Source organism: Ostrea edulis, chromosome 4 (assembly GCF_947568905.1).
Source record: "Ostrea edulis chromosome 4, xbOstEdul1.1, whole genome shotgun sequence".
Classification (NCBI taxonomy): Eukaryota; Metazoa; Mollusca; class Bivalvia; order Ostreida; family Ostreidae; genus Ostrea; species Ostrea edulis.
This window is the reverse complement of record NC_079167.1, coordinates 22,600,627-22,619,593: the sequence shown is the minus strand read 5'-3', so window position 1 is coordinate 22,619,593 and position 18,967 is coordinate 22,600,627. Positions and strand designations below refer to the sequence as shown.

The 18,967-nt window shown below is 35.1% G+C and overlaps 1 protein-coding gene across 5 annotated transcripts; it reads right to left on the bottom strand.

Annotated features, from left to right (window-relative positions):
- Window positions 1–868: 868 nt before the first annotated feature.
- LOC125670069 (luc7-like protein 3) lies at window positions 869–16,344 on the bottom strand. 5 transcript variants are annotated; one of them, XR_007368107.2, is made up of 12 exons: window positions 16,199–16,335; window positions 12,428–12,494; window positions 11,359–11,398; window positions 10,921–11,059; window positions 10,749–10,826; window positions 8,122–8,217; window positions 5,845–6,015; window positions 3,441–3,682; window positions 2,974–3,284; window positions 2,317–2,885; window positions 1,563–1,661; window positions 869–1,029 (listed from the first exon to the last, which is right to left on the bottom strand). XR_007368107.2 is itself a non-coding variant. In XM_048905006.2 (11 exons), exons 1-10 carry the CDS (start codon window positions 16,301–16,303, stop codon window positions 2,773–2,775), a joined length of 1,362 nt encoding a protein of 453 aa, XP_048760963.1. In that variant the 5' UTR covers window positions 16,304–16,338; the 3' UTR covers window positions 869–1,029; window positions 2,731–2,772. The 5 variants fall into 5 exon arrangements, 2 of the variants coding, with proteins under 2 accessions (XP_048760963.1, XP_048760962.1); XR_007368105.2 differs by having other exon boundaries at window positions 1,563–2,885; XR_007368106.2 differs by having other exon boundaries at window positions 869–1,661.
- Between the last annotated feature and the right edge of the window lie 2,623 nt (window positions 16,345–18,967).

Genomic DNA, 18,967 nt, shown 5'->3' with positions numbered 1-18,967 from the left:
TAATGAAGCTAATACTAAATAAAAGTATGCACGCATTTCCTTCTTTTGCTGCACTGTTACCATGGTTACTTTGTTAAAATTCAATATGAATTTTGTGGTTTGACTGTAATTGATAGACTGTATATAAAGATATTTTAATTACACATTTTGTACAGTTAGTATCTTTGCTGCATGAAATGAGATTGAGAAATAAATTGTCTACAGATACTGTTAACAGAACAGACAATATCAACAGTGTAACGTGTAGCGGTCACCCATCCAATGGCTGATCACGACTTGCGAGATTAAGTGAGAGACTACCACGTCACTAGCCAAGGGTGGATCTGTATCAATATTTTCTCAGAGACCTGCAGCTGCACGTCCGAGTTTGGTAGTGTCCATACTGTTACAAAGTCCGAATACAAAATTACAGCAAATATGAATGATTATTGTCACAACATAAAATTGTTAATTTTTCTAGAATACATTATTTGTGAACCATAAAAGTAAGCAATTAATATCCTAGATCAGCAATTACTACTAGTATTTACCCGCCTTGATCAAGCCTCAAAATCAAGGTTACTTTCAGATAAGTTGTTGATGTCTAAAAGATGACAGCTGACGGTCACTCATTGAATTAGGTCATTCAAGTGACTCGGAAAAAACTGACCAACCAAAACTGGGAAGGGACATAAATACATCTGTCCTCCAGTTTTAAAGCTGTGTGGGAACTGTCCTTTCTGCACACACACACACACACACACACACACACACACACACACACGACACCCCCCCCCCCCCCCCTTCCCTACCCACATATGCCCTCATAACTGTATCACTTTCATATTCAAGGAACATATACAAGCATCTGAACTGAGAAGAAATACTCTTTGTGAATGTTTTAGTACAAACTTTATTCCAAAACAAACAATCAAATGTATATAAAACAAATGAATCCATGTATTCCCAACATCCGTAGAGAATCCTCTCAAACAGTTTTTTCAGTGCATCATCCTCACCACAACATTGATCATTGCTCTTCATTTTTATCTGTAAAACAGAGCAGAAAAGAATTTCAAAACAAATATCACAATGACAGTTGACTGGAATAAGCACAGATCATTAAATCTAATCATCATGGCACCCTCATGTAACGAGGTCAGACTCAACAAGATGGATGATGCAACAATGAACCATTTTTAAAAATAACCTATTTTCAACTTTCTTTCTTCTTTTTTTTTCCATAGAAATACTCAAAGTTAACATACGCAGAATTTCGGATTTCTTCCATGCAGGAACACACTAAATTCATAACTAGAAAGATTTTCCATTAATTCACCACAAATAAGCTAGGAAAATCATATCTATTAAACATTTCCTTCTCATCGTCAATAATTGCTTTCATTTTAGTCTTGTGAAAAATCATCAAAAGTTGCTGTTTTTTTAAAAATTAAAAATGTCCATCCTTTTGTTTTTCCTTTTCTGATACTTGAAACACAAAGTTATAGGTAATATAATGATAAGGATTTTTAAGTAACCCATTTTTTTCTCCCAACACTGTGTCCCTTTCATTACAGGCATACCTGGCAATGTATCAAGATGTTTTTAAGTATCACTGACAGTATAGTCAATCCAAGCTTCTACACAACCATGAAGCTATTTTCGCAAAGGTTTCTAGGAAACTGAAAACAGAAGCATCATCTTTTATGTAAATTGTTTTCGAGTGACATTGACATCCAGATGCCACTAACCTTGCATTTTCTTGGACATGCGATATCTCTCACACATTTCCGTACCACTGTCGTCAGAGGAAGACCTTCACTAACCTCAGTTTTTTTGTGTGAACTCATTTTCTTGGAGGGATCATTTAAAACCATTTTCCACTAACCTTTAATTTTCTATTGCACAATATCAAATGACTCCTGTGCCCAAACCAGCTATAAGAAGCCAGTTTTTCCCCCTACGTTGATAAGTCGGAACATGAATAAGTTTCATGCAAATTTAAAATATCATTCAAACAACTTTACTGAAGAAAGTGTTGGACGTGACAGTAACTGAAGAAACTGCTGGACACAACAATCTGAATACCTCATTTTTATCATCATATCTGTGCCCCTTGATTTGTTTTCCTCCGTGTAACTGAAATGACTGAAATCTTAAAACTCACCTGTTTAATTCTGGAATATTTATGCTTTCTGATCTTGACACTACTGGATACTTGTACATTTTTAAAATAACATTAAAAAAATGAATATATATGTAATGAATCAAACACATTAGGACAATTTTTACTCTACATTACACCTGAATTTACCATTAAATGCTTGTAACTCTCACCTGTATCTATATCATTGTGTCTAAAAATCATGTCTTGTCCAGATTTGGTCATCCTAGTTTGTAAGCACGAGGCTCCCTGCTTTGGTGACATTACACTTAACACTCTTAGTCTCAATGAGAAAGACACTGGTTAGTTATGTACACAGTCTAGAACTCCCAACATCACAACCTTATATGACACAACTCCATTACAAATCAATTACATAAAGGACAGGAATAACTGATCTCAAATTTTAAGATTTTACTTATTCACTACTCACATATTCTCCTCTTGGAAAGAATAACTATCTGTCTAAAATTTCAATTTATCTATAAAATGATGAATATTATCTATCTGATAAGAGGGCTGGGGTGGGGCTCTTACCTGGGACCTGAAAGGAAGATAAGAAGAGTTCCAACGCGACTGGCACTTACCTGTTCAGGTGTCAAATGACACAGATTTTGTCACCTCAATTTCTAGTTGCTCTGGACCTCCATGTCATTGGTTGCATCATTCTCTTTATTGGCATTTTCACTTAAACCCTCAGTCTCTTCATTTGCTTCAGGCAAAGCTTTGTCTCTATCATTTCCTGTTCACACACATGAAATATGATTACCACAAATGTCATATCAAACACAAACATAATTTGACAGTGAGCTTTTCTTCTCCATCTTTACCTTTGTTTTTGTCTTCATTTCTACTTTCACTTTCTTTTTCCTTTGATTTTCTGTCAGACGACCTCTCTCTTTTATCACTGGATTTTCTGTCGCTAGACCTATCACGACTTCTGGACCTCTTACTCCGAGAACGTCTATCCCTGCTTCGAGATCTTTTATCCTTACTCCTTTCTTTACTCCTGCTTCGACGTCTTGAGTCACGATCTCTTGTTCGAGATCGGGAAGAGGATCTAGACCTTCTACGATGGGAACGGTGACGGTCCCGTGATTTGCTTCGAGATCTTCGACCACGGCTTCTTGACCTCCGATGTCTGATAACAAAAGTATTAAAATGACATAAAGTAACCAGCAAATGTGAATATCTGTGTTTATCTAACATACCTTCATAACATACATGTACTTCCAAAGCATTATTTACTAAATTTATGAATGAAATATTTCAACAGTTAAAAAATCACAGTTCATACCTGTCTCTACTCCTGGACCTTCGACGTTTGGAGCGATCCTTTTCCCGCTCCCTTTCCTTTTCCCTTTCCTCACGTCTCCTCTTTTCCCGTTCTTCCCTTTCTTTTTCCCGTTCCTCTCTTTCCTTTTCCCTTTCCTTCTCTCTTTGTCGCCTTTCTTCTCTTTCCTTTTCCCTTTCTTTCTCCCTTTCTTCTCTTTCCTTTTTCAACCTAGCCTCTCTTTCTTCATCTGTTTGATTCTTTTTCTAAATGAAAATCGTTATTTATATAAAATCATCTCGGATTAAAAACATTCACCAGACATCTACATTGAAGAATCACTATAAGCCAAATACTAAACTCAAATGTCTCTCAGTTATAAAATTACAGCCTCAAACAAATATTTCTAATTTACCCATAATTCTAATTTTGCCTTTTTGACAATAATCCGTGACCATGGTCATCATAAACGTCCGTGCCCTATATGAACTTCTGATATCCCTCAACTAAAATGTTATTGCCAATGACATTGACCTTGGGTCAACGACAAAAATTGTTGAGTTTCCGCTAACGTTCCAGAAAAAAATAGGGTAGGCAGGTAGGAAATAAATTTTATTTTTTTAAAAATTTTATTTTTTCAAAGTATGCGAAAACATTGTAAACTCTAACAAGTTCAATGATCTATTGAATTTTATACTTTCAATGTAAAATTTTGCTTGAATTGCATTGCAAGTAAACTTTCAATCTTAGCATTTCACCTGTTATTGGCTGAGGATTATTTCCAGATGTTTTAGAAGAAACAATATTTTTCAATGAAACATTTAGCATAAAACACAAATTAAAGTTAACTCCTTTATGCCCCTATGCTATACAAGTACCAGATATATTGCTTCTACATTTAGATTGGTTGTCGGAGCAATACTACTATTGGATATATTTGACAAGAAAATAATGTGATGATTTTGAAAAAAATATTAAATCATCACCAAAATATCAACATCATTAACATATTTTAAGTTTATTAATTCATTTCTGAATGTACTTTCACAATCTAAATGGAACAAGGGTAGGAAGACAGTCTGGGCAGATCCCACTTATCCTAATGGGATCCAACTCTCTTCCAGCCTAAACTTTTTACCGGACATAAATTTTTATTTTAAAAAAAGAAGTCTGCACATCTTTTCCCCCTCGGCTCTCAACAGCCATCAACAACTCGGATGCGTTCACTGCTTTATTTGTGGCCTTTTTCATAGTGTATTCAGTTACAACTGCAGCAGAAACCATGGATGTGCATACAAATTTGATACACTGGACATTCAAGTGCACTATATAATGTCTATCACTCTGCATCATGACCTCCATATAAACAATGCCCGCTAAAGCGATAGCACAAGACAGTGGCTATAAATAGCCACCGTCTAAAAACACCATAGGAGTTGGCAATTTTAACAAAAGAAAGTCTTCTATGGAAACATGACACTTGGCAAAGTCTCTCGGCCGTCTGTTAACTTCAATTGTCAAAGCACCGTTGCGTGAGGCAAGCATGGAGGTACAGTAATAGGTCAACCATCATGCCATGCTGTTAGTTACAAACATTATCAATGTTGTTTAAACGCTTGACCATGCAATTTTGTACATCGTTAAAGTATTTGAATGACTTCATCTCAATGTCTAACTATAAAGAAAACCAAGAATATACTTTTTCAGGAAAAATGACGATTTTTTTTCTCTTCAAAATAGCGGAAAAAATTTCTAGGGTCGGGGCTATAATTTAGGGTTGGTCGGGTTAGCGGAAACACAACACATTTTATCAGTGGCCTTGGCCAAATAACCGTAGTTCATTTCTTGACACATTTTTTGGTCTAAGAAATCTCAAAGATTGATTAATTGTATATTGTTTAACGTCCCTCTCAAGAAATCTTAATGTCAAATACAAGCTTCCTCAATTGAGTCTCGATAAAAAAAAAAGGGCTGTGACTTATGACCATTTTTATACTGTATAACTGCCATACAATAAAAGACAAAGAGTGGACAAGGATGACTATACTAACTGTAAAACACAAGACTGGGTGGATATAGATCTACTCATTGTTAACTACAGTACAAAGGGTGGATATAGATCTACTCATTGTTAACTACAGTACAAAGGGTGGATATAGATCTACTCATTGTTAAGTACAGTACAAAGGCTGGATATAGATTTACTCATTGTTAACTACAGTACAAAGAGTGGATATAGATCTACTCATCAGTGTTTTTTGGTTTTTATAAAATAGGGGGTCATTTTGACCCTCTGGGATAAGTATCAGTAATTTTTTTTCAGGGGGTCAAATGAAATTTTTGTGCGTAAATTACGCACATATGTGTGTTAACGGAAACCCTGCTCATAGTTAACTACAGTACAAAGGGTGGAAATGGCTGTACAAACCTGTTTCCAGTCCTCCACATAAGCCCTGATCCGGGCATACCCAGCATGCTGCTTCCCCATTAAGTGTTCGTCGATCCTCTGCTGCACATCTCCCACCACCAGCAGGGCCCCACAGACCTGACACACTTCCATCGTCTTCTCAGGCTCATTGGATTGTTGTGAAAGCTTGCTCTGAAAAATGAAGAGGGCATTCTGTTTATCTCATCTAGGCTGTGTTGCTTCTTTTTAAAATTAACACATTCTTTACTTGCTTTCCAGGGTATTGTTTAAGTTGGGTTCTTACAAGTATATAACACATTACAGATAATACTCCCTCTAAATTCCATAATTACAAAGGGACTGGGCACACAGTGCATTACGCTTCTGTCGGCACACCGAGAAATCTGCGCAAGTTTAAGCCTGTTGGTGTTAATCAGAATACCCAATGCAAATCCCATCTCATGTCGTACCACATGTACAGCAAGAGACAGTCAGCCCACAGTTATAGCTGATTTCTGGACCCCTGCACTTTCATCATCTAACACCAGGACATTACCATTTCTAACACAAGTAATTATATATAGAGAGAGCCCACATAGTTCACCTCATCGAAGGTCATCAACGGCAAAAACATCTTCCTATCAGTGTTTCAGTTATGCAGGATGTATGTAATATGCATAATCTTTGTGTGGCATAAAAAAATTATGGAAAAAACATGCAACAAGGATTTTAACTGGGTCACTGATATTGTAGATCACAACCAATATCTGTTAAATAGAATTTCCATTGTATGAAATAAAATCCAATACTTTGTATAAGGTGTGCAGCAGCTAAAAACTTCAGCTGTCACTTAATCAAATAGAAAAAGTTAACACTCTGCATTTAATGCAAGTCTTGTAGTTTTCCACAAAAGTTTGGTCTAGGAAGATGTATCGGAGGTCTAAAACTTTAAACTTGGTCAGAAGACTTTAATTTGCTCAATCATGGTTACACTCTCCATCTAAAACAAGCATGGGGGTCCAAGTCTCTAGTTTTAACTTCCATGCCAGTTTGGTCCAGGTCGGGCCTGCAGTTACTTGGGGAATGTGATAAAGTCCAAAATATTCACTTCCTCCAAACACTGTTACCCAGTCAGCATCGTAATCTTATGGATCACATTCAACATCTGAAGCCCGAATAGTTTTGAGTGGGTTCCTATAGATGTATTTTCACTTTTGTTGGGTACAAGGCATTGTCCATAACAATTGGACAAGTTTAATTTTTTAACTGGGAATTTCCCACTATAGTACGAGTTCTCCCCGATTTCATTAATATCAGAGTTCTCCCTGATTTCATTAATATCAGAGTTCTCCCTGATTTCATTAAGATGAGTTACCCATTGATTGGTTGAACAAGAAATTATAAAAGACGAGACGACAGAGAAATCTGCACAAGATTGTTAAGATGAAAAAGATAAGTTTAAGCCTGTTGATGTTAATCAGAATACCCAATGCAAATCCCATCTCATGTCGTACCACATGTACAGCAAGAGACAGTCAGCCCACAGTTATAGCTGATTTCTGGACCCCTGCACTTTCATCATCTAACACCAAGACATCACCATTTCTAACACAATTATATATAGAGAGAGCCCACATAGTTCACCTAATCGAAGGTCATCAACGGCAAAAACATCTTCCTATCAATGTTTCAGTTATGCAGGATGTATGCAATATGCATAATCTTTGTGTGGCGTAAAAAATTATGGAAAAAACATGCAACAAGGATTTTAAATGGGTCACTGATATTGTAGATCACAACCAATATCTGTTAAATAGAATTTCCATTGTATGAAATAAAATCCAATACTTTGTATAAGGTGTGCAGCAGCTTAAAACTTCAGCTGTCACTTAATCAAATAGAAAAAGTTAACACTGCATTTAATGCAAGTCTTGTAGTTTTCCATAAAAGTTTGGTCTAGGAAGATGTATCGGAGGTCTAAAACTTTAAACTTGGTCAGAAGACTTTAATTTGCTCAATCATGGTTACACTCTCCATTAACAAGAAGTTATAAAAGACAAGATGACAGAGAAATCTGCAAAAGATTGTTAAGATGAAAATGATAAGTTTAAGCCTGTTGGTGTTAATCAGAATACCCAATGCAAATCCCATCTCATGTCGTACCACATGTACAGCAAGAGACAGTCAGCCCACAGTTATAGCTGATTTCAGGACCCCTGCACTTTCATCATCTAACACCAGGACATCACCATTTCTAACACAAGTAATAATATATAAAGATAATGATTATGAACTTACACTCTCCAATTCTCTTCTCTCTTCTTCCAGCTGATCGCAAAGCTTCATCATGCCCTGAGCTTCTTCCACTTTTCCTTCACATCCCAATTCTTCAGCCTTAGGAACAGGAAAAGTATGTTATCCAAGATGTTTTGACAGGAAATAGACATTCAAAACCTGTTTTACAAACATTTTCTGTATAAGTTATCCGATATGTTGTGACCTATTTTTATAAATTGTTGCTGAAACTGATGTTTGCAAGATGCCCACAGTGTACATTATATTTTTGATTGATTTGTTTGGATTTTCATTCCCTTCAAGAATCTTTCACTAGTATCAATTCATCATCAGCTTGAATGACACAAACTTGAACAAAATTAAGTATCCTGGACCCTTTCATCACTGTGGTTCTTTTTCGAGGTAACACCTACCATAAAATGGGATCTAGAGAGTTTAGGAAAGACCTGACACATTCTCTTTTGATACCAACAGGTAGATGAAGGATAAATGGCTATTTCAGTATTTCAGATTTGTCGTAGTCTGGGCTTGAACCCATGACCTACCATAGAAAAGTCAAGTTGACTACCAAAGTAACTCATTCACTAGCCCAATGTAATTTTAAACAAGATGTGTTTGTGAAACACAAATGCCCCCGATAATGGCCAATTCCGAAGATAGACAAGGTCACAAGGGCAAATATCTTGGTACCAGTAGAAAGATCTTGTCAAAAGAAATGCTCATATACAATATGAAAACTCTAATATTTACCATTTAGAAGTTATGACCAATGTAAAAAAAAAATTAAAAGTAGGTCAAATGTCAAGGTCAAAAGGTTCAATACCAACAGAAAGGTCTTGTCACAAGGAATACTCATGTGAAATATCAAAGCTCTATCTCTTACTGTTCAAAAGTTATTAGCAAGGTTAAAGTTTTCAAAAAGTAGGTCAAACTCCAAGGTCAAGGGGTCAAAAATGTTGGTACCCACGGAAAGGTCTTGTCACAAGGAATACTCATGTGAAATATCAAAGCTCTATCATTTATTATTCAAAAGTTATTAGCAAGGTTAAAGTTTTCAAAAAGTAGGTCAAACTCCAGGGGTCAAAAATGTTGGTACCCACGGAAAGGTCTTGTCACAAGGAATACTCATGTGAAATACGAAAGCTCTATCATTTATTATTCAAAAGTTATTAGCAAGGTTAAAGTTATCAAAAAGTAGGTCAAACTCCAAGGTCAAGGTCACGGGGTCAAAAATGTTGGTACCCACGGAAAGGTCTTGTCACAAGGAATACCCATGTGAAATATCAAAGCTCTTATCACTTACTGTTCAAAAGTTATTAGCAAGGTTAAAGTTTCAGACAGAATGACAGACAGGACAAAAACAATATGCCCCCCCAATCTTCGATCTCGGGGGCATAAAAATAATGCAACACCAAATGCATCGACTGACAAATTAATTCGTGCTAAGTCTCATCATGCAGGCGAGAAATGACTAAGATGAGGCAGCAGACCGATTGAAATGTAGACATTTACTATGCAGGATTGTGCTAAGTCACACACCAATAAAAGTCAAACTTCATGTCGGTGATCGAATACTGAAAACTTGGAAAGGAAGATATTAAGTTCACAAAATAAATTGTGATTTTGATTAAATTTCATAGTAAATCTATTTTTTAACAAAAATATTTTTTGCAAATACACTTTACTTCATTGCGTGGGGTATAATTAATAAATAGTTTTTCAGGCCAAAAATTTCCAATTTTGATGAGGCAGACAGGTATTAGTTTTTTTTATTTATATTTTTTAATTGGCTGTAGCATGAGTTACCTTTCTTTTTATGATGACTGTAGAATGAGTTACCTTTCCTTTCCCATACAGGGTTGTGGATAAACACTCGCCAATGTGAGTGATGTTTGCTGTGGGCGATTAGATGCAGATGCTAGGCACAGATTATGTCAACCATATATGTGACCCAGACTAGTCGCGTAACAATGTGACGATTTATCGAAAGGGTTTCAAAACCCCAGAAGAGAAATACTAACAGACACCATTACTTCCATGAATATACATGTAAGAACAAATGATCGAGATTGTTTTCACAGAATAGGTTTGTTAATCAGTTGTGTCTGTCAGAAACGGCAAGCGGAATGTTTTGTTACTAAAAAAAAATTCTTCTCTTATTTGTTCTTTACTTATAATTGATATACAATATCGACCATTGGATCAAATTGTGAGCCCGTAAACTTTTGAAAGTCAGGGGCCCACATGGCCCCTAAGGTTTCAAATGTTAACCAGAACCCTGTCATATATAGAACATGGAGGATAAGCAATGAAATTTTCATTTTCACACAAAAATAGTTCCACATTACTTACTTTTACATGTATACTATTATTCCTCAACACTTGAACATAAATGAGTATGCATTCATTAATTACTTGATCAAAAAGATATTTACAATTTTATTAAAACTTTCTGAAAGTTTACATAAATATCTATAACACAAGATATTATTTATTTACATAAATAAACAGATATAAATTGGGGAAAAAAAATTCAAGCGGTACCTTTTCAATGGATGAGGCTGAAAAACTATTTACCTTTTTTTGGGGGGCCTAAACAGTTGTTTATTTAAATACGGAAATGTTCATACCTGTTGTACAAGATCAGCAATCCTTTCCGTCAGCATCTTTATTTTGTCATCTTTCAAAGAATTTAAATTGCTACTCAGCTAAAAAGAAAATCAAGTATGATTTTCACAAAGTTGAAATAAAAATTTTGCATTAACTCTGGGAATAAGACCTATTCAGTTTTAAAATACTTACACTCCCTTGGGAATTATTCAAGGCCAGTCTCTGATGTCCTCTACGAATTCTCTTTTCTACATCGGATATTAAACCTTGCAAGAAACGCAGAAAGTCATCTTCATATCCCATCTTACCCGACTTGGAACTTTTATTGTACCTAAAAGTATAATCTACATATAAGTAAATCCAGACATACATTAGTACTAATTCTGATGTCATCTAAAAGTCTAAAGGCTCCAACAGAATCTCGGGTTGCAAGCAAATTTTAAAGTTTTCAACCCCACCAAGTGGTTTTACATATTTCATGAACCTTTGGGGTTCACTGGATTTGATCATATGACAGCCCAACTTCATAATGGTTATATTGTGGTTATATTTTAACTGATGCTGTATGATTTGTCAGACACAGTATATGGCATAAACGTTCAAGACCTTAGAGTATTCATCTCAACTTACTCTTTTCTAAACGCTTCATCATGCAGCTTCGTACACGGACCTATAGTAAAACAAAAAAAGAGTACTTTATCTGTTTATCTCTGGTACATTTGTTCACCTATAAAATGGATATTTCTCTTAGAAACAATCAATGTACATAGTCTATGCGAAAGACATTGGACCGTCGGACCTGACCGATGTGCAGTGCCTCAGGTCCGATTCATCATTTTTTACACCGGACCAGAATGTCCGATGTCTCAGTGTCCGGTTTTGAGCTTTACTATTTTGATGCGGAGTCATTTAAATGTTTGTTATAAGTAAAAAATAGCACACAAATCCAAATGCGTAAATGAATGTGATTAAAACCGCATGGACTGTCTAAAGTATTATACGGGAGGGATCCCTGGTATAGTATTACTAGTATAATAAATAAGATTTCCCTGGTTTTGCATTTTCACGTGTTTCACTTTTTTACATTAGGGTTTTCGGTCTGACAAAATTTGGTTCAGTCCAGTGTATTCATTGATTACACAGGACCAAATGTCCTGTGTGGTCCAAAAAACTTTCGCATAGACTGTGTACACTGTACGTGCATCAAATTTGGATGAGGATTATCATTAAGCTCACATTTAATCACATAAACCTTAACAAGCAAAAGCCTATGCAATGTGTGAAACCATACTTAGTTCCAGATGAAATTTTCATTGTAATTTTCCATATATCACTAAATTGCATTAAGAGCTCCGACACATTACCTTGCCATTACTTTCCCAACTCTTTCTTTCCCCATTTCCTATCCTAGCATTTATTATCCATTGAGAATGACTGCATGAATAGTGAATGCGTTTAGACACTTTATTTGTACAACTAGACATTTTAAAGATAAACAGCCTTTAATGTGGGGACTTGGCATGGAAATACCCAATTACAACTTCTCATTCATCAATTTGTATACGGGAGTTGAGACATGAAGAACATGGATTTCCTTCAAACTCTATAATACAAGTAAAATTGTAATGAATCCTTCTATAATACAAGTAAAGTTGTAATGAATCCTTACCCAAGTCTGTTCCCATTATATAATACTTACCCAAGTCTGCTCTTGTGTTGGTGAAAAGTTCATGTGGACAAAATTCAACAAGGAAATGCTTGCATACCTACAAATAATCAGAAAATGTTTATATATGTGCATGTATTGCAAATTGCTTCATGTCCTGCTAAAACAATGGCATAGCAAATTGTGTTTGAACACCTACTCAACTAAATACGAATTCCAAACAATGATCCCCTTCCCCGATCTTAAGGATGTATGCTACACCCGAGAAATTTGATATGGATGAAAAGAACAATATTTTGAAATTGAAAACTTTAAAATTTACTTTATTTAGTCAAAAAATGCAGTTTGAGTATAAAAAAAAACCTGCTGGACTAAACCCGTGATCTATCAGTTATTAGGTATGGATTCCACAACATATATTTTCAGTGCATTTTAAGTGGAAATAAATCTGAAACTGTGCAGGGTTTGACATTTACTTTTTTGAGCACTAGACCAGTTGGGCTACTTCAAATGATTTTCCCTAGACCTGGCCAACTTTCCAGAAAAAACTGATAGTTTCTCCATATTTAGATACATCATTTAAATGACAAACATGAAGTTTGAACCAAAACGTATTTAATTGTCTCAAACATATCTTTAGTCTCATCATTCGATTTGATTTTCAAATACATTTTCTGTTTCTTTAAATTCTACACAGCACAGAAATTCTTTAGTCCATTTAGAATAGAATGACCTCAACCGTTTTTTGGGTTTTTTTTAAATTATATTTCATAAGTCCTGCTTTGTTTCTTCCCAACCTTTTCTTTTTTTCTCTTGGGATATCTTTTCTTGAGGACGAGAAGTCGTATTTAAATATAGAGATATTCCCGCATATTTGTCAACACCGAAAAAAGGCTATTTATGACATAATTTATTAACTTGATAAACACTTTCTAATATTCAATTCAAACAAAAGGTACTGTGAGCAATGCTCACTAAGAATACCCCCCGCTTACCCCAATCTCCCAAAGGGTGTTGTTAATAGGTATAAACTACCTCTTTCCTGAGTGTAAAAATATGGTATGCCTTTGTAGAAGAAAATGGAAGATATAGTCCGAACACAAATCCATGGCATAAACCTATAATTTTGACCTTGAGATCAAAGGTCAAGGTCATAAAGAGGTCGTGAATGTACATGACACATAGTCTCATGGTGATACACCCATGTCTTATGGTATGACTATGCCAAAACCCTATAATCAATTTTGATCTTGAGGTCAAAGTTCAAGGTCATATAGAGGTCATGAAGGTACCCGACACATCGTCTCATGGTGATACACTCATTTGTCAAATATGGCATGCCTATGTCAAAGAACAAAGAAGTTATGACCCGGACATGAATCCATTGTAAAAAACCTTTAATTTTGACCTTGAGGTCAAGGTCATATAGAGGTCATGAAGGTACTTGACACATCGTCTCATGGTGATCCACCTGTGTGCCAAATATGGTATGCCTAAGTCAAAGAACAAAGAAGTTATGGCCCGGATATGAATCTGCAGACAGACAGACAGTGATTCCTATATATCAGTATAATAAACTATTTAACATTAACATCGAGTAGATGTCGTAAAACATCACTTCCAACCGCGACTTATTTAACAGAACTAAAAATAGACATTATGCCATCACACGGTTAAAGATTGCTTGCAAACTCTTTACAGTTATTTTTTTAGTTTATAAGAATAAAATATATCACGGTTTAAAGTAAAGTTCCTTGTTTATTTTTTCAACACGACCAGTCGGACTAGTAAATCGACATTTTACCTGATAGGACCCATCATTTAAAAGACTCGGTCAGTCGGATGTGCCTTAGTGTCAAACCCTGCTGTGCACATACTTTAGGGAGTATGATCACTAGAAATGGGAATACTGTACATTACATTGTATAATGGGATAGAGTGATATTTCATAAAAGCAAAATTTAATTGTTTATTGCAAACATTCTTTATAGATTGATAAAATTTAAATCTATTTAACAATGGAATTCTCATCTCTTAAAATCAATTGGTTAATTCTTTTTTTTTCTTGCATTACACTATGCAGTTTAATCACATTTATTGACACAATATGCAACAGTCAAGTATATGCCTCCACTGAGGATTGAACCATGGACTTCTGTCGTTCTGACACAACAGTCCAGCGCTCTACTGATCTAAGTAACGGGATTTAATAACTGACTAAACTGAACTAGTAGGAAAATTGAGGTGAGAATTTCATAATAGATGATTGATTTACTGTAACTAATTATCGATTATAATCGGACATAGAGAAATTCTATAATAATTAAAGTAATTTAACTACTGAAAAAGTGTAAATAAATATTTTCTACATTTATATTTGCTGTTTCTATAGCTGAGAGTGAATATTTTCTGTGTGTATTTGTTATTCTTAAAATTACATATATACAAGTCGCCAAAAACGGATATCGCTTGCTGCAGTTATATCCCCGTATATCAAAGTCACATGCCATTAACTGACGATGATCCGGCTTAATTAAAATATAATTAACGTTCAGCAAAGCAAAATAAGGAAAGAAATTCATTTTATTAAAAACAAAAATAAAACAGATCTACTGTCACCAACTGAAAACACGATACGCATGTGCAGAGTAACAGTGGCCCTTAAAAGCGATAACCATTTTGTCTGCGTAATTCACACATGGATTTGTTAGTACCAAGATTCTCTTTGATCAATGATCCTTCGTTTATGTGGCTGAATCAAAGTACATCTATCTTAGTATCTGACCATGCGAACATGCTTTATTCCCCGTGAATGGATACTTTCACTTTCGTGTGCCCGCCATTACGATAAACAAAACTTTTAGGTTACTAGATAGGTTACGGCAGGAATATTCTTTAAAATTTTCAGTCGCAGAGAAAACAAAATCTAAAAACCGATTAATTGGAATAAAATTTTCATAATCGAGTGCTTAGAATTTGCCAACAATCGACCGATTTTCCATTATAATCAATGATTGGAACACCACAAATCATTACCATCAAGTTTTGAGTGAAAATAATGACAAACCCCATGCAGGAAGTGCAATACACACTGAACGTGGCACGGATTACCTAGAGCTATAAAATTAATAACAGTCAAGAAATCTCATATCAACATTGCTGCGTGAGAGGAGGCTGAAATCCAAAGCAAAGTACTTTTGTTTTGCTTTATACATTTGCAGTAGTATCTGACAACTTTGCACGCCTCGTGTATATTTTTCTCAGTTTATCAAAACATGAATGCTTGCAAAGAGAAGTCGATGAAGGCTATGCCTCTCGACTTCTCTAAAGAGAATACATGCGATATATATTAAACTTACTTTCTCTGAAGAGAGATAATCGCGTTTTAGCAAAATAATCTCATTATAGGGGAGGTATTCCAAACCTGTTTTAAGCTAAGGTCATGTCACATTTATTAGTAGGCATATCGCCGAGTAAATTTCGTGTATAATTAGCAGGATGACTACGTCAGGCCTGTAAACGCAACGTCGTGAAAACGTGTAGGTTGCAACATTTAAGAAAATCACAATTGACGGCAACCAAGAACTTCACAATAACATATTCTACATCACTACTAAGGTGAATCTGATTAAATTGCGTGGGTTTGTTTTTTTTTTAAAGGAAGACGTTCTGGTTCAGAACGATCACTAGGCCTACTAACTGATCAACCAATAATTCAAAATGGCGCCCTTAGAATTTGCTGGTCTAGGCCCTAGTGACAAATGATATGTTATTGCTCTATGGAGAGAAAAAAGTTTTCCTCACTTCGGGGTCGTTCCAATGAACTTGGTCGCGCTTTTCTGTTGGAGCTAGGTTCCTGTCGCGACCCATCAGCTCATCGAGCATTTGTGCTAACGCATGCGAGGCCATTTCGTTTGGTAAGAGTCGCCTGATGCATGGAAGTGAATAACGAGCCCGAACCAAAAGAATAGGCAGGCATGGAGTAAATCTTTGGACCTCCCCACTTTAGCTGTAGCTTGTGGTCCCTTTTTACCATCCCTCTTTTCAAAGAAAAATTTATTTATATATTATATTTCTTGGTAAATATTAAACATTGGTGCTCCAGTTAGTAAGTGTACAGTCTTTTCCCCGGGATAATCATACATTGGAATATATGGTAGAAAACTAAGTTTTTTAAAAAGAATTGTCACCCTTTGCCTGAAAACTGCAGAATTATACTACCCAAGGTCAATACAGGTAAATGAGGTAGAAAGAAAACGTATAGTTTTGTAGATTTTTAATGTATCTATTATTATCATTTTTTTTTTTTTTTTTTTTTTTTTTTTTATTTCATTACCAGCACAAGATTGTCCAGTCTTGCCTTTTGGATATAATTTTCTTCATTAAAAAACGACTTATGATAAAAAAGAGAAATCTTGACAAGCTTATGCTTGAGGCTTTAAAAACCGGTCATTCCACGAATATCAATAGAGAAAACATACAAACGCGATTTCAAAATGGTAATGGTAACGAACTTTTCAGAGAAATAAAATGCCAAACCTCTATAAGTTTAGGCCTGTATTCATGAACATCTAGGGGCACTGTAAATTGCATAATTCAAACTTTGATATTTTACTAAATCATCGGGGCCATATGTCACAGTTAATGAGGAGGTCCTTTCAATATATTCAAAGTGCATTTATGATTTACTGTAGTAATCCATTTTGACTGAGTTGATTAAACTACTATTTTATAGGGCTAACTTATAATTTATCAAATTGAAATACGAAATTACATTTGGAACCTTATCATTTGCTACTGGGGCGCGCACCTGCGTTTTCGTTGGACTCATTGATTCACATCAATGGCGAATCTAGAGAGGGTATTAAAAAAACCCACACAACATATTTTATTGATCCACTCAAAAGGATCGGACAACAAAGCATATGTAGGTAACCACCTCAGTTCTCCTTTGGTTGAACATTTCTAACAAAAAGATCATTTTTGCCATTTTGGGGCCTCCCCTGGGTGAGGGGGGGGGGTGTTACAAATTTTGGTAGACCCACCCCCCTCTTTGAAAATGCTCTGGATCCGCCCTTTCTGATAAAAGATTATTCAAATTGAAATGGTCAGCGATCCCTATAACATGTATAAAGTTTGGGGTTTGGTGAGGTGATCAAAAATCAATTGTTGAATGGATTATTGAATGTGCAGAGAAACCTTATCAATTACCACCTTAAATATATCTAATATTATATATATAAACCTTATTAGTTACCACCTTAAATATATTAAATATTATATATATTACACACACACACACACACACACACACACACACACACACACACACACACACACACACACATATATATATATATATATATATATATATATATATTTGACTTGTAGATGTCAGAACAAAACGCTTAGCTTTAAAAGAAACAACTATGTTGAATTTTTTTTTAATGGAAGTTATTAGAGCAACTTAGATATAATAGAATGCAATTTTATAAATTTATGATGCTATATGTATAAATATTGTCAAGTATACACAATTTAGTAAATTACATGCAAAGACTGCCATTATATAGCTGTTCTATAGCTTTAAACCTTGGTCTAACTTTTAAGGATCATGCAGCCAGAGTTGTGTTACACCTTTTTTTCTTACTATCTTGTCCTCCTTTACTCATTCTTTATTTATAAATGCTCCATAATCACTGGGTAGGTTGGAATGTAAGGGTTTGTAAAATCATAACCAAATAAATGCCAATGAACAAAATTTACTCACACAAAAAAATTGCTGGATGAACACTCAGTGCAAGCTTTCTGAATCTTTACTAGAGTGTTTCAGGGTAATTTTGTTTCGTATAAATCACATGTATACACTTTCAAATTTTTCAATTTTGAAAAACTCGATTTGGTTCAAGCGTGTTACAATGTATATACTATGGAATTGTATTAATCAAGTACTAATTACCCCCCACCCCCTTTTTTAACGTTTAATCTAGAAGCTATCGGTTAGTACTAGTATGCGTTTCTAAAGATTCAATAGCACTATATAGATGATGGACAAAAACATGAAGGAAAAAAAATCAAATGCACAACCCAGTAAATATAAACTATATATATATTAATATATATATAACATGACACAATATGACAACTGTTGCAATCTAGCATTTACTACCAAGTGCCCAGAAAAAGCACTTATCAGTAAATTATTGGTTTGTAATTTTTGGTAGTTTGAAATTTCAAATTGTTCTAAGTTAGTAAGTTTGTAAATTCGAAGGATTAAAGGACCTGGTACATCAACAACAATCTCTTCTCTTTTTATTGAAAATTCAATCGGGCCCACAAGTTAAATCGAAAACGACAAAGATTCGGTTTTTCTTTTCTGAGTCGATCTAATGTTGAATTACTCGCCGAGTATAGCTTAGTGGATTAGCGTGATGATTGCTTCAGTTTCAAAATATTGCTGTACACATCCTACACTTTTCATCCAAATCAAATTTCACTGTAAAATATAATCTTGAACAAATTACATGATTTTTTGATTTGTGGGCCCAATTCAAAATCCCCCTCCCCCGTGAC

What these genes read in the sequence shown, in the direction of transcription:
- LOC125670069 (XM_048905005.2), bottom strand. Translation starts at nt 16,303, where the DNA reads ATGGCCTCGCATGCGTTAGCACAAATGCTCGATGAGCTGATGGGTCGC. An exon ending in TTCATTGGAACGACCCCGAA is followed by an intron (nt 12,495 to 16,198) that starts GTGAGGAAAACT and finishes GATTATTTGTAG; the next exon opens with GTATGCAAGCATTTCCTTGT. An exon ending in AGGTCCAGGAGTAGAGACAG is followed by an intron (nt 3,285 to 3,440) that starts GTATGAACTGTG and finishes TTTTGTTATCAG; the next exon opens with ACATCGGAGGTCAAGAAGCC.